The sequence below is a fragment of the Phaethon aethereus genome (genome assembly GCF_964289735.1).
Source record: "Phaethon aethereus genome assembly, chromosome: 6".
Classification (NCBI taxonomy): Eukaryota; Metazoa; Chordata; class Aves; order Phaethontiformes; family Phaethontidae; genus Phaethon; species Phaethon aethereus.
In genome coordinates this window covers 34,547,095-34,561,282 of record NC_138580.1, presented here as the reverse complement: position 1 = coordinate 34,561,282, position 14,188 = coordinate 34,547,095, and the positions used below count along the sequence as shown (strand labels likewise).

The 14,188-nt window shown below is 40.4% G+C and overlaps 1 protein-coding gene across 1 annotated transcript in view; it reads left to right on the top strand.

The window, feature by feature from the left end:
• Window positions 1-522: 522 nt before the first annotated feature.
• Window positions 523-14,188, top strand: part of MYO1B (myosin IB) — a gene marked incomplete at both ends in the record, with an annotated part of 94,615 nt that continues 80,949 nt past the window's right edge. The window contains one exon of the mRNA XM_082001575.1: window positions 523-657. Within this exon, the coding sequence (XP_081857701.1) occupies window positions 523-657 (135 nt within the window). The remainder of the gene's footprint in view (window positions 658-14,188) is intronic.

Here is a 14,188-nt window from a genome sequence, read left to right as displayed (position 1 = left end):
TCATGAATTAAGATGATAAAATGTGGGTTTTGTCTCTGCATGAGTTCACTTAGTTGGTTTCCATTTAAAAGTTGATGGGGTTGGAGAAATGCAACTATGGGCAAGAAAGAAATGCGGGTTAGGGTATTGACAAATTTAAATCCTAATTGGATACACTGGAGGTGTTGATGAGGCTTGGGTTTGTGTACACTTGAACAGTGTTGAAGTCGTTCAAAAAGTCTGGATGTGGTGCCCAATGGAATCTTAATTCCTGTTTCTTACATTTTGATATTTAATGTATTGTGAACCAGGAAGGATTGTTGACTGGTAGAAGTTAAATTTTGTTGGAGTTGTGTGGGCTACCTGGGTAGATAGAATGGCTTTGAGAATGTTCCTTGGAAAAATATTTTAAAGCATGTAATTCGATGGCTTTTTAACTTGTATTCCTAAACCAGTGTTACTGGATAATGCCTGTGAATAATTGGAATAATTTTGAGCTAACTTTGCTCTTTGTTTTTCTTGTTTCTTTCTTTGCAGAAGAAAATGGCCAAAATGGAGGTCAAGACGTCACTTTTAGACAACATGATAGGGGTGGGAGATATGGTTCTTTTAGAGCCACTTGATGAAGATTCATTCATCAATAATCTGAAAAAACGCTTTGATCACAGTGAAGTATATGTGAGTATATGTTAACAAATAACATCGTATGAGGAGCTATGTTGTCATTCTTAAAATATGTGTTTGTTTAGAAGGATACGCATAGACTGAACATAATCTATTGTATTGGGGATATTTTAAACCTTACTTGTGCTGTTTCCTGTACTGCATTGTTTGCATTTGATCTTTTCCATCTGGGATATTTTTTCTTTTTCCCCGTTGCATAACGTGGTGGACCTCTGATCTAAAAAAAAACCAAAACACAAAAAAGTTTCAGAACGGATGATGACAATTACTTTGATACTCCTGTTGTCAGAGGACGTTGCAGTTATAAATCATTCACTTCCAGGGAAGGCACTTCCAGGACGTTAGAGCAGGTTGATGTAGAAATAGTATATGTTTGGAACATGCTAGGGCTAGCTTAAATGTTGCCTGCTGTCTTTAATTTGCAAAAAAGTTACGTCTATTAGAATGGTTGGATTATAAACTAGAAATAATGAGCTTGGATATATGTGGAAATAATAAAAATCTTCAGGCATATTAATCTTCCCGAGTGATGATCAGTAGGAAAGATGTGGTGAACTGACAGTTGAAACACAGGCTGGGAATGAAGAGGCAAATTGTGATTCCAGTTAAGCCTTTCATTTCCTGCTTCATCTCGCTTTAGTCCATTTTTGTTAAAATGTGCACAGTATTGTGTCTGTTATACTGCTGAGGCTGTGTGAACTTAATGATTTGTAGAGACTTTCCAAGACTGCCGGTGAAAGATAAGTCTTTTAAGAGTAAAGCTGGAATATTTAAGCCAAAGTATAGCTGTGATCTGCAAGCAATTGTGTCTGCAGCTTATTACAATCAAATAGATGTGTTCTGCACTTAATTATGACTTATCCCTCCCCTCCTTTTAATTTTTAGTGTGACTATATTTTTCCTTCTTGCAAAGCATTTGAACCTTCATGGTTTCATTATACTTTTTCCTTTCCATCTTCCAGTATGGGAGGATCTGCGTTATTTTTTGTTTGCTGTTTCTATTGCTTAGTTATAGTCTGTGCTTTTTTACCTCTGCTCTTCACTGTCTGCCACATCTTTCTTCTGGAGTCATTTTCCTTCTCAGCTGTGCCTGTTCCCTTTTCTGTAGGCATTTACTTAGCAATATACAGTTGTACCTATCTGCTATTATATCACCTCCACCTATTTACTCCTTAAGTGTGGACTGACAATTTAAATTAACCAGAAAAGTAAAGTGAGATGAGGACTCTCAGTATCTGTTAAAACCTTCTTGGAGAAGAAACCAAAACTATCTGTATATGTTGAAAGATTTCTTCCACGATGGCTAGAAAAATCTTCCTGATACCTTTGAGAGTTAAATTTCCAAAAATCTGTGTCATAAATTTTCCTTGTTCCCTGAAGATGTTGTCTGTTCCCTCTTGATAACCCTTAGGTGTTGATACAGGTAGGTAGATATCAGACTCCTCTTTGCTGCTCTTTCATCCTGCTTCTGGCAAGTCCTCCATATTCAACAGTTGCAATGGCTGCCTCTTCTGTGATTTGGAGTTTTTTTCAGTTAGTGTCTTGTATAATAACTGTAACTGTTATATAACTGTTTCACATCAGTTTTAGGGTTAACTCTATATTCCTAATAGAGTAAAAGTGGGTGATACTGAATCATCTCATTCTGCTTTAGCTCAAGAAAATATAGAGAAGAGAAGGAAAGGGCGCTATTTGCCGAGAGATTGAAGATGACAGTACTATCTTGCACAATTTTTCGGTCATATTTGGAAGTTTTATTTAAAGCATTAAGCATAGAAACCTGTTCTGTGCGGGTACCCTAGACTATGCAGTCTCTTGAGAAGTATTGCTGTAAGTCATATGGGAGTGGATTTCTCAAGGTGTTTTTTTTCCACTGTAAACAACTATGGACTGCAAAGTATGTAATTATATGTTTCTACTTAATCTGGACTGGATAGGTTTTTCTTGAAAAAAATCAGTTTGACAAATAGGTAATCTGTTTTATTTTTATCTGTTACTACATGCTGACAACTATGTTCAGACACACAGTTCTTTGAGACAGTGACAGAGAAGCATGTATTTCCCCCAGGTTCTGCTTCGTCTGGGCCTGGCACTGACGTGCAATGTAATTAGCTATATTATGTGCTTTGGCAGGTTATACAAGGTGTCACTTTTCTCTAGCAATGTAGGGTCCTTTGCCTTGCAGATGGGAAAGCCTAATACTTAAACATGCTATGTTGTTAAGTGTGAACTCCTGCCAAAACCAAAGGATTTTTTGGTTGGCCTTTTTTTGTTGTGGGTTTTTTTCACCTTTTTTTTTTTGGTGAATCATTCCCTTGTAATTTGTTGTGCTATCACTTACCCTTTTTATCTCCAGGTTTGTTTGATCGTGTGATTTATTTTTTTTTATATTTTTTTAAAGTCTTAAAAGTACTGTTTGTGAATCCACACTCTGAAGGCAAAATGTTGCAGATTTTTCCCAGTATTAAAACATTCACTGCATCAGTGATGGAAGCAGTAGATGTTTATGTCTGTGCCATATGCTGCTACCAAGTGTACAAGTTATTTAATTTGTAATGCTGCACTCGAGGAATAATATCGCCTTTCTGTATCATTTGAGTTCTGCTGCCCTGCAACTTTCATGCCACTGTTGCATATTTTAGAAAACTTTTAAAACAGTAACAGTCGGAACGGTACTCATGGTAACAACCACATGTTAATTTTCAAGGGCAAACTCTTCTCTCCCTTCTCCTTATTGCCACCCACTCTCTGCTCCCCAAACCTCACTAATGAAAACTACACTTTGCATTTCTGTTTTTAGACTCAGATGAGCACAATGAAGCCTTTGTTACATCTAGAAGTAATGTTTGTTTTACCATGTAAAAATCTGTAGTTTGCATGCTATCCTGGGGAAACGAAATTGGACTATTAAAGAGCTACTGCTGGTGCTTAACAAAGACTGCAGATTTCTTCAGCTCTAACAAGCTATGCAAGTTGACCTCTCAGGATCATTTCCGAAGGCAGTAGAAATGGGTTTGTCCTTTCATGGCTCAGTTGTGGGGTTAAGTTCACCTCATGTCAGTGCTTCATTGTAGGCATTACCAAAAGTTGTGTCTAAGTTTAAAAAACTAAGTCAAACTGAAGCCATATGAACAGAATTAAATGTTTCTACAGCAGTAAACCGGGGCTTACTCAACATCAGTTTCTAAGGAGTTTTCTGTAGAGTCACGTCTGTGTCTGTGCTACGTATGTTAATTTTAAAACGGAGCTGCAGTTACAACCTTCAAAAGATTTGTTGTGAGGAATGAGACCTGTAACACAGATAGCTTTGAAAACGCTGTAAAGTTGGACAGATGTTGCATAATCGTGTTAGCTAGTCTTGATAGGTACATGCAAGAGTCAGATCAAGCCATCAGTGAACAGTGCCAAGTCTCTCCCCGTAGCCAAAGATGACAAGATAAATGGGCTCATTCCACTGGAAGAGAATACAATTTTTGTCTTTTCTAGTCTCTTTCACAGTAGTTATGTTTGATGCTGAATGCTTGATGTTGGAGATCCTAGTGCCAGCTCCATTTACCACTTGCAAGAGCATTCAGATCTGGATCCCCTGATGGTCCTCTTGTACCATCCTGGGCCTGGTTACTGTAAACCCTTTCAATAAAGTCATCTAAGTTTCATGCCACGGTGCAAACAAGGCAATAAGAGTACTCCTAACAGTTAGAGAACAGACTACAGCTTGATTACCTGTTGTTCAATTTCATGTGTGTTTGATGGAAAGTTTAATGGACTTGGGTGCTAGGTTGCATACCAGAGCACAAAGCTGGAGGCTGTGCCTATAAAAATAAGCATGAAGGCTGGTGGAGCTGGAGTTTGGCCAAATACTCTACTAAAGACCATCAGATTCTGCAGTAATCTCATGCTGAGTGGCTTTGGGGGAAGGGCTCATTGGGTAACATGCATGTGTTAATTGGAAATGGGAATCTTGGAGTTTAGTCATGTCTGGAAATGTCTGGGGTATGTCTGAACAAGAAAAATTTCATTAAAAAGCTGTAATTGTTTATTATATTCTTTTTGGAACTCTTAAACTTTTCACTGATAAAACTTGCATTGCATTTTTGCAAAAGTTCTTGTCTGTAAATATCAGTAACAAAAGCCTGTGAGAGTTTTTCTTTAACTCTAAAGAGTAAAATGTGGCTCATGGGCAATGCAGTTGGCAAGTAAAAAAACCCCACAATGTTGATTATTTAAAGGTTCCAGGGAGCAGTTTGTGCAGTTAAAATGTGTGACCTGGAGACCACATGGAAAACTTCAAATACATTCATAAATTCAGTTTGTATGTTACTGATGACTTTTGACTCATTCAGTTGAACTCCCTGAACTTTTTGTTGTATTTTTTAAGTTGCCTGAAATATGCTCAGCCAGCCCAGCTCAGCAATTATTTTTCCTTTGTATTTTGGGATGCTGACAAATGGGAAGGGGGGCATTTGTCTATACGTGTATTTACAGTGAGTCACAAATGGTAGAGATTTGGGATAAATTGTAGTATATGTATTGGTCTGAAACTTATTTTTATACTGGACTTGTTGTTTCGTGAGGCGTGTGGAAGTGGCAAGGGAGGTGGAGGGGAGCAGTGCTGCGTAGGCCTTTAGAGGCCAGATACCGCTTTATTCTGCTGCCCTGCACATTCTTCCCTGCAGTTATGTTGTTTCTTGAAGTCTTCCCAAATTTGCAGAGGTCAACATTTTGTTCCTTACAACAAAATGTTTGTTTGCTTTTTGTTTTTGCAACAAAACAGAATCTTTTTCTGATGTCAGTGTTTAATTTGTATTTTCTGTGTGTGGAGTTTGTGGGCTGCTTTGGGCAGGAACAGTCTTATTGTACTGAACACATGTTGTTTTATCACTGCAATATTAAATATTTGGCATTCCAGTATAATAACTCAGTGCTAGCTCTTTGCAGTAGCATCCTTGTGGCTGCCTTCTGGTGGTGTGGCTATTGTGGTGTGCTTGTTTCAAAGGCTAAGCTGCTTCCTGTTCCTCTCTATTGTTTTGATATTTTAGGGGTAGCCTTTTTGTTTCTGACTTTGACTTTACACTGCTATGTCTGTCTGTATTATTGATTCACTCCTTTTTCAGGTACCTTATAATATTTAGGAGCTTACTGAATTGCTGTCAAGCATAGCGACTTTGTTCCTGCTGCACTCATACCTGGTATTCCAGATGTTACATTTGGAAGAAGAGAGTGGAGGACAGAATGATGTGAATGAGACCAACTGTCTTGGTCTGCATTGGCCTTGTGTGACCATCCCTTTATATAACTCTGAGAAGAACAGAGTTTTGTGGAATTGGGATGTGTAAATGCAGCCTGCTGGGAAAATTTTCATTGTAATATGATCAAGTGATTGTTGAACTTCAATTTTATTCTCAGTTTCATTACCTTCTGATGTCAGGATGATCACTTTGGTCTTTAGTATGTTGCTTTTGAGGCCAGGCAGAGTCCTCTGTTGGGTTTTGAAGAGGGTCATTGTCCCCCGTGGTTTCGGGTACATCTAGCTGCGTGCATGCCTGTTGGTAAGCAGGTCGGTGTCTTTGCTTCTGCAGCAACACGCAGAAGAGTCTATCCCCCTGCCAGACCTGACCTTGCTCTCTTGTACCTCGATGTATTTACTTGTGTTTATCCAGCGAGTCCAGCCTGGACTGCTGGTCTTCCTTTGGGAGTTTGAGGAGTGGCAGGTGTGGTGACGGAGTTTTCTTAAAAGGCAGGATGGTTTGAGAGCCGGAGCAGAGCAGCCATCCATCTGCCTGTAATGGGAGCCCAGGGGACCTGAGTTTCCTCAGATCTCCTTCTCTTCCTCCCTTGGGGAAGCGTGCATCAGTTTGAGTGATTTTCCCAGCAGTGCCTCAATAGTTTCCCCTCTTTGAGGGGAGCTACTGAGTTGTAGTAATAATATTGTTGCAGCTGCCACAGGCTAGGGCTTCGAAGCCTGCTGCTTCTCCTTCAGATGTGAAGAAGAGTTTGTGTGCCCAATGCACGTCTTTTCCTGGATAGCTTGTGGTCTAAGAAGAAGTATTCCACCTCCCTGTAAATTTTGCTTTGCTTGTTATCTAGAAAGAAATCCTGTTGGTCCTCTGGCCCTTTGCATCAGCCTGGTCCGGTAAAACAAACTTTATAACTTGCCCGGAGTCACGAGTAAAGATTTTCACAGCCATTTTTCCTGTTGGTTGCTTTTTACCTTGAAGTGCTTCATGGGAGAAGAGTTACTTATCTCGAGGCAGTGCTTTGTTTCCTTTCCTTTTTGTACGGCTCCCACGATGCTGAGCATGGTGTTTGAGGCGCTTGTAGGTCTGTATGCAATATCTGCATAAAGGAGTAAGAAAACATTAATAAAGATCACAGAAGATTATATGCATATTGTGGGCTGTGTGTAGGGGTCGTCTTCCTTACACACTTTTTTTTTTTTGCCTCTGATGTGACACTTGGGAAGAAAAAAAAAAAAAGAGATGGTGGTGTCGGAAATGCCTCCCATAGGGTCCCAGGTACTGTTACAGTGTTGGCTCTGCCCCAAAATGCTGTGTAGTTTTTCACTAAGGTGATGATGATGTTTTAAGCATTTACTAGTGGTTTCAGTGCATGTTATATGCGGTAAAAACACACAAGGAATATTAATGAAAGATTGGCAAATAACAGCAATAGAAGCAAAAGCATCCAAGTACTGTAAAAACATCGTTTTCACCCTGAAGTACATAGGTTAGCCTTGCCTGCAGCATGGCAGACTTCCTCCCCCCTCCGTTTTACTCATACAGAAATAATAAAACATTTTGGAATGAGTGCTCTTGCTAATGTTTTCACCAATGGTTTCTTGTATCTCCAGCTACTGTTTGCTTACAAAAACAAGTCTTTAACTTTTCAAAAGCGAGCAAGCGCTGGCATTCTGGCATATTTAAATGCTTTCCTTAAAATTTCCCGTGTCTGCTTTGGGTTGACTTCCTCATCTCTTGCTTTACAGGTTTCATCTGTAATTGCATCCTGTGTAGAAATTCTGATTGCTTGTATAAAAACATTCCAATGTAGCCAGAGAGGCGGATGGCTGAGATGATTAATCTGCTTCGTTAATAATAACATTAGAGTCTGTCATAATGATGAGGAGGTTAGCAGCAGTACTCACTGAGCGGTGGAGAGATTTCTGTGCCCTCGAGAAACTCGGAAGAGAAACCTGATAACTTGTGCACATGCATCCCCTTCAAGTACTCACTTCAACTTGCCATGTGGGTGTCTTTCTCTGGCAAACGCTCTGCTCTTACTTCGGGGCTCGGAGCTAAAACAGGTTGCAGTACAATTAAGGGCTTGATCCCGATCGGTGTGGGTTACCCGTAGCTTGTTGAGGCTGCTGCTGTTTGCACAGTGACTTGCAGGATCAAGCCCATATTGAAGAATATTTTAGCAGTGGTGTTATCCTTTTTGACATAGGTGGTCTGTGTCATGATTGTTTGCTTTGGGAGGGTATAGATGTGCTCTTCGGCCTTTGTATTGCCTGTTTGAGCTTTGTTTCTTGAGTCATTGTATCAGCCATCAACATATTTGGTAGGTAACTGTGATACATCTACTGCTGAGTTTTGTCTCCTCTAGCAATAAGATAGTTTTGCTTGAACTGCAGATACTGTTGCCTCAGTTTCTTCTTTTACTTGATTTCCCCCCCTTCCCCCCTTACCAATTTTAGGAAGTCATCATGTGGTGTTCTACTTAGTTTTCTTTTGTTAAGCATTTACTGTCCTGTCCAGGTTTTAGGAGGCTGCCTATCATGATTAATAACTGCATTGAGCACATGCAATATCTTAAAAGGACTGGCTGTTTTTTTTCTATTACAACACACAGACTTTGTCCACTATATTTCTGGGGTGAAAATACAATGTCCAAAAGGAGGGTGGTCTTGAGCAAGAGAGTTTTAATCATTATGGAGAATAGGCTGTGTTTGTTCAGAAATCCAGTATTGTATTTCTTCACTTGTACAAACATAATTAGAAAGGACTCCATCCAAACTATAGTGAAAAATATTCAGTAGTATTAAGGAGAAGGGGAGGTTTCTTCTGAGAGAGAGAGTGTGAGAGAGAGAGAGACTGGCTTGTATTTTACCACAGACTAGCCTTTGGAAAAATAAATTTTTAGTATTTGCTTCCCTTCCAGCGAGGGAGGTGGAAACAGTCTTTCTTATCTGTAGGATCTCACAGATTGTTGCAGCCTCTTTAGAGCTGATAAGGGGCTTTGAAGAGATGCTATATTTGCTGGGAAATGCTAATGAGAGGTCTCAAAGCATGGAAATTCCTTTTGCTAACTAAGGATTAGTGCTGTGTGATGCTGCATGAGTCCAGTCCATGCTGGATATGGGCAAATCCACACAGAAGCTCCTGATTGAGGAAATCAAACTTTGTTAGTTCCTGTTCTTTCTACTTGATTGTTGCTGTTTGGGATCCTGGGGTTGTGCCTGCATAGTTGCTTGCAGATGGTACCTGGAGGTTCTTCTCATGCTCCAAGCTCACTGCAGCACAGGGTATTGACTCAACACAAAGTGCAGCTGCATGGCTTGGATCACAGGTAGAGTTTATTTTGTATGTGCTGTCATGAAATGGTGCTGGCAAACCCTGGAGTATTACAGGATGAAATCCTAGTTTGTTTGTGTTTTTCAAGTACCCAGCCCATCCCTCTCCACCAAACAATACACACACCTACACTGCAATACACAGTAATACAGTGAATCAAAGCCCCAGAAATAGTAATGATGGTCTAAGGTGCTTTTACTTTTAGTCTCTATGTTACTCTTTTCCTTCTTCTTTTCAAACATGGTGTCGTGCAACTTTGCGAGTGTTTCTGAACTGAAAAAAAACCACAATGGACCAGAAGCAGGGTGCATTTAGCTATTTTATTGTGGCCAACCACAATGAAAAACAAATTTGAGCACACAGCATGATTGTTCAAATAAGAGATGATATTTTAATAAGGTACTGATCTAGTTGCTAATGTTTATTAAAATGAGAAACTTCGTTACAGAGTAACATTGCAGTATTAAATTTGCCAAGTTCTGTTTGGGTTTGAGACCGTTCAGAAAAATGAGGACATGTAAGTACAGGCTGCCTCTGCCATCTCCTTGGCCTCAGCTATTCTGAGCGTGCAGCGGCACATGTGCTTATGAGCTGGCAAAATCCAGAACCGCATCAGTTCAGGCAAATACAAATGAAAATTAGTATTATATTAGAAATACAATTTTGCGTATGTCACGTCAAAAACAAAACAGTGCTGCCCAAGCCTTGGTTCTGGATTTGTTCCAGTAAAATGTAGTCACACTTCTCTTTCATTGTACTTTAGTATCTCTCATTTCAATGAATTGTTTTAGTGGTGTGATCTAAAACTGTTCAAAATTATAGGAACCCAGTACATTCGAGCGTAATCTATACTAAAGAAGTGTGCATTATGCAAATCTGGAGTATTAAAATTGGTCTGCATAAATGGAAGAGTCAGTATCCACACAAGCAATCTTTTTTTACTAGAATTTATTTATTATCTATTTTTATGCTCCAGCATTTAAGTAAATAGGGCAACCTTATTGAGCCCCTTGTGCAAATTTGGCACACTTGCAGGGTGCATAAGCAATTGGACATTTTATCAGGAGTGTCTTGTGTGCAAGACAATTTTTCTGGACTGTTACAGGCTACCATGGGTAAGAAGCAGTGGGTTTGTTTTTAACAGAGCTGCCAAAAGTGATGTAGAGTACACTTCCGGCAGGTTTGCAGCAAATCTGTGTAGCTGCTTAATGATTTTAAATTCTGAAGAAGGTTGCTTTGCCACAGATCCAGAAAAGCTTTTAAAGATACGGAGCAGGCTGTTGTGATGGCCTGAGCTCTGCAACTCCCGTGGTGCAGCCTCAACCGCTGTCAGTAATGTTCCCTGGCTTCTGAAGCAGCAATCTTTTCTCTTCTGGGCCTTTGGGGTATTGCAAGACTAAATTTTCCAGGGGGAAAAAAAGCTTTATTAATTTACAGTATTCCAGAGTGTGAAATATTCTCCCATAAGCTCTACTAGTGGTCTTCTAAAAGCTCCCCTTCTTGAGTTGGCCTGTACTGCCTCTTCCCTGTGTAGCAGATTTCACTGCAGTGCTTGCATGTCCTGGCTGCAGAGATGTTTGGGGACCTTTTGCTGGGCTCTCTGTAAGGTTTTTGCAACCTCTCAGCTAAAGAGGTCCACAGGCGTTCAGGCAGTTTGCCAGTTTCGAGCAAGAGCTTTCCCCAGCCTTTGTCTGGGAAGAGGCTGTTGCCTGTGGGTTTCTCCTGAGCAATGGGAGCCTTGCATTGTCTTGCTATTTTGGGCCTCTTCTTAAGCCGGTCTTAAAGCTGCTTGAGTTAGAAAGGCACAGAAGGCCTTGCCAGGTGGATACAAGGTTGAAGTAGTAGTAACATCTTGCCCCAAGTAGTTATGTTTGCTTTCAGTCCTAGGAGGGGAAAATGAGGCATCAAAGTGTCTTGGATCTTGCATCTCCAACAGCACTTAGAAGTGATACAGCAAATACTATTGGCTTTTCCAGCTGAGTTGCAATTTAGAATTTTCTTCCTACTCAGGGTCTTAAACACTTTACTGAACAGGAATGAGTTGTCTGCGTTGTTTTGGTGAATGCAGAATGTGTTATCATTTGACCCCATAGAAATGTGAATGCTCGTTTCCGCAGATGAAATGTTAGCACATTACAGTGTTGCTGTGCTACATGACAGATGCACTGACAAATGACAAGTGATAGCCCTTTTGGCTTGGGTTCTGGACAAACATGCCGAGGAGGTAGAATTTGCCTTTGTGAGTTATTGGAATAAAGTAGAAATTGGGAGGAAGGAGGAGTATCAAGAGTCTTCAGTTAGCAAAACTTGAGGAGACAGCAGTTCTTGTCCAAAGTCGCGAAACAGGACCATGTCAAAGCCAAGAAAGAAATAAAATCTCCTGACTGCATTCTGTATGTTCATCATAAGGCCATTCCTCATTCTCTCATTTCCTTAAACAGGGAAAATGAAGGATCTCTTTAGTCCCTGGGGTGCCATGGTATGGTCTCCCACTCCTCTTGGGCGTTCTGCTTTCAGCACTGGAATGTTTCTGTGCTTGTTGCTTGTTCAAGGATTTCAGCCATTTATTTTGTTTGTTTATAATAGAGTGCTGGTGGGAAGGCAGATGTTATGTGGGAAAGCTATTTTCTGGATCTGTTTATCCCCGTTATGTGGAATCTCACAGACCACCAGTAGCAAGTAGCTATTAGGCATCAGCTTTGAGATACTGGCGTTTTTAGAAAAGGAAAGGTATTAATTCTTGTAAGCAGCTTTGCAGCAAAACAAATGATTCTTGGCATGCTTTAGCCTGGTGTTTAAAATGGACATGAGTATGTCTTTGTTTCTATATAGTCATTTGACCTTTTGAAATATTGGTATTTTAGGAAACGGTCTGTATTTGTTCATGTCTGACAATAAACAGCTGACTTGAATTCCCAAAATACATCATCTAAGCAATAATTAGCTATGAAGAGGTGGTTCTAAATAAATCTCATTTGAATGCCTGAATTAAAAATCAAGGTTTTCACTTTCACTCATCTTTCTTTACCTTGGCATCTCAGGGTACCTCAAGGAACTTAGCAATTAAATCATACGCTATTATGGTAGCAGAATAGCTGAAAAGGGCAAATCTTTGAGTTCCAAAGAATTCCTGTTTCAAAATATAATCTTCGAGATCTGGCCTTCATCTGCCTTCTGCCGACATTTTCCAGCACTGATTTCACAACAGGCTGAATTCACAAATTCTTAAGATTTAGGAGGAAACAAGTTAGTATATTAATGTTTTATCAGGAAAGAGTCCTAACGGGGGTATCCATGCATTTGTGAAGACTAGAAAGCTGCTTCCTCTTGGGTATCTGTTATTCTCGCCAAGAATCTGTAAGCTTGCAAATGGACAAAGCCACAATGTGTTGAGAGCGCAAAGTAAACACTGTAGAAATGCAATTTTTGCATTTTCTTGTTCAGCCAAAGAGATTAGACGTAGATGGGAAACACTTTCCTCGTGAAGGGGAGGATGGCTAGGAACAATTTTTTTTTTTTTTAATTTGTAGAAAAAAATATATAAGCACACACTGCAGCATGTGTTTGAAGGAAGCAAAAATCTTAGTTATTTTGGGATTTTCTAAACAGACTGTATCTGAATGCCTTTGGGGGTGCTTCCCTCCTGGGTTGCGGTGTGAGGCAGATTGGAGTTGTCCCTCTGAGTTGCAGCCTTGCTGCCAAGATGTGAGGCACCTTCAGGCTTGTTCCCCCTTGCAGCACTCTGCATGGGCTCTTGGTATGAAACCAGCCTGTTTCTAGGGATCTGGTCTTGTTCTGGGCTCGGATGCATGGGGGGAAGCGTTTTGCAGAAGGTTTCTGGCCAGCTCCAAAGGAGAGTAGAAAGTACGCATTGTTTGGAAATGGTGAGTCTTGAGCCCAATTAGTCATGTATTGTGTTTCATTGTAGCAGCAGTTGTATGATGAATTGTCAGCAGTGACAGCTTCTGTTTCATCCTGTGGGTAGTAAACATTACAAGGATGGACCTCAAAAGTCTCTGGAAGCCTCCTGCTACGTGTTTTATCACTGCAGCCTGGGACAGAAAGTGCCGCCTGAGTTCACAGCTTGCCTGTGCATATGCATGCTGTGGAAGATCGGAAATCTTGCTCTCCTAGCTTTCTTACGAACAAATTTAGTTAGCGTTTAGCAGAAAATTGCTTTAGACATGAAGGTTAGATAGAGAAGGGTTGCAACAATTAATATTTTTAATTTGTGACTGCTTCTCTGGAGGTAATTCAATGCTGTGCTGAACCTGTTGTTGAGTAACTCGTGCTCCTTGTGCCTCTGTTCCCATTCAAAAATGCATATTACAGCACTTCCCTGTAAGGAAAATTCTGGGGAGAAATCCAAATAGTGATTGTGAGGTGCTAAGGTATCACTGGAGAGAAGCCATTTAAAATCATAGATCTATGTAAAAACCATTGTTTTTCTTCTGTAGTTACTAGCAAATATAAGAGTATAATGGGAACCTGTAGCTTTTGTGTACAGCCTTTACATGCCCCAGGGAGTCCCTGGTTATCAGAAAATTGTGTTTCACCAGGTGTGATGTATTTATTTCATGGTTGTGGAATGAGATACCAAACACTTGGCGTTTAATTAATCTTTGGCCAGTGTCTGCAGGCAGGGTGGAATGGGGTTTTGGTGGTTTTTGGCACTCCGGTGTATTTGAACGCAGCCCTTGCAGCTGGAGGGAGGTGCAGAGAACTGCGGGGCACCCGTCAGTAGGCTTGATGCAGGCAGGTTAATTGTGTTGTACGCCAACATGGTAATCGTGGTGTACAAGTATCGGTCTTCAGCTCAGTAGTGAATGGGACCTAACAGAGTAAAACAATGCATTGCTCCATCTGCTTTCCAAGAGTAATGGCAAGTATGTTCAGAATCTGGAAACAAAAATTATGCTTCACTTCTGAGGAACCACAGCAGGCTGTCGAGG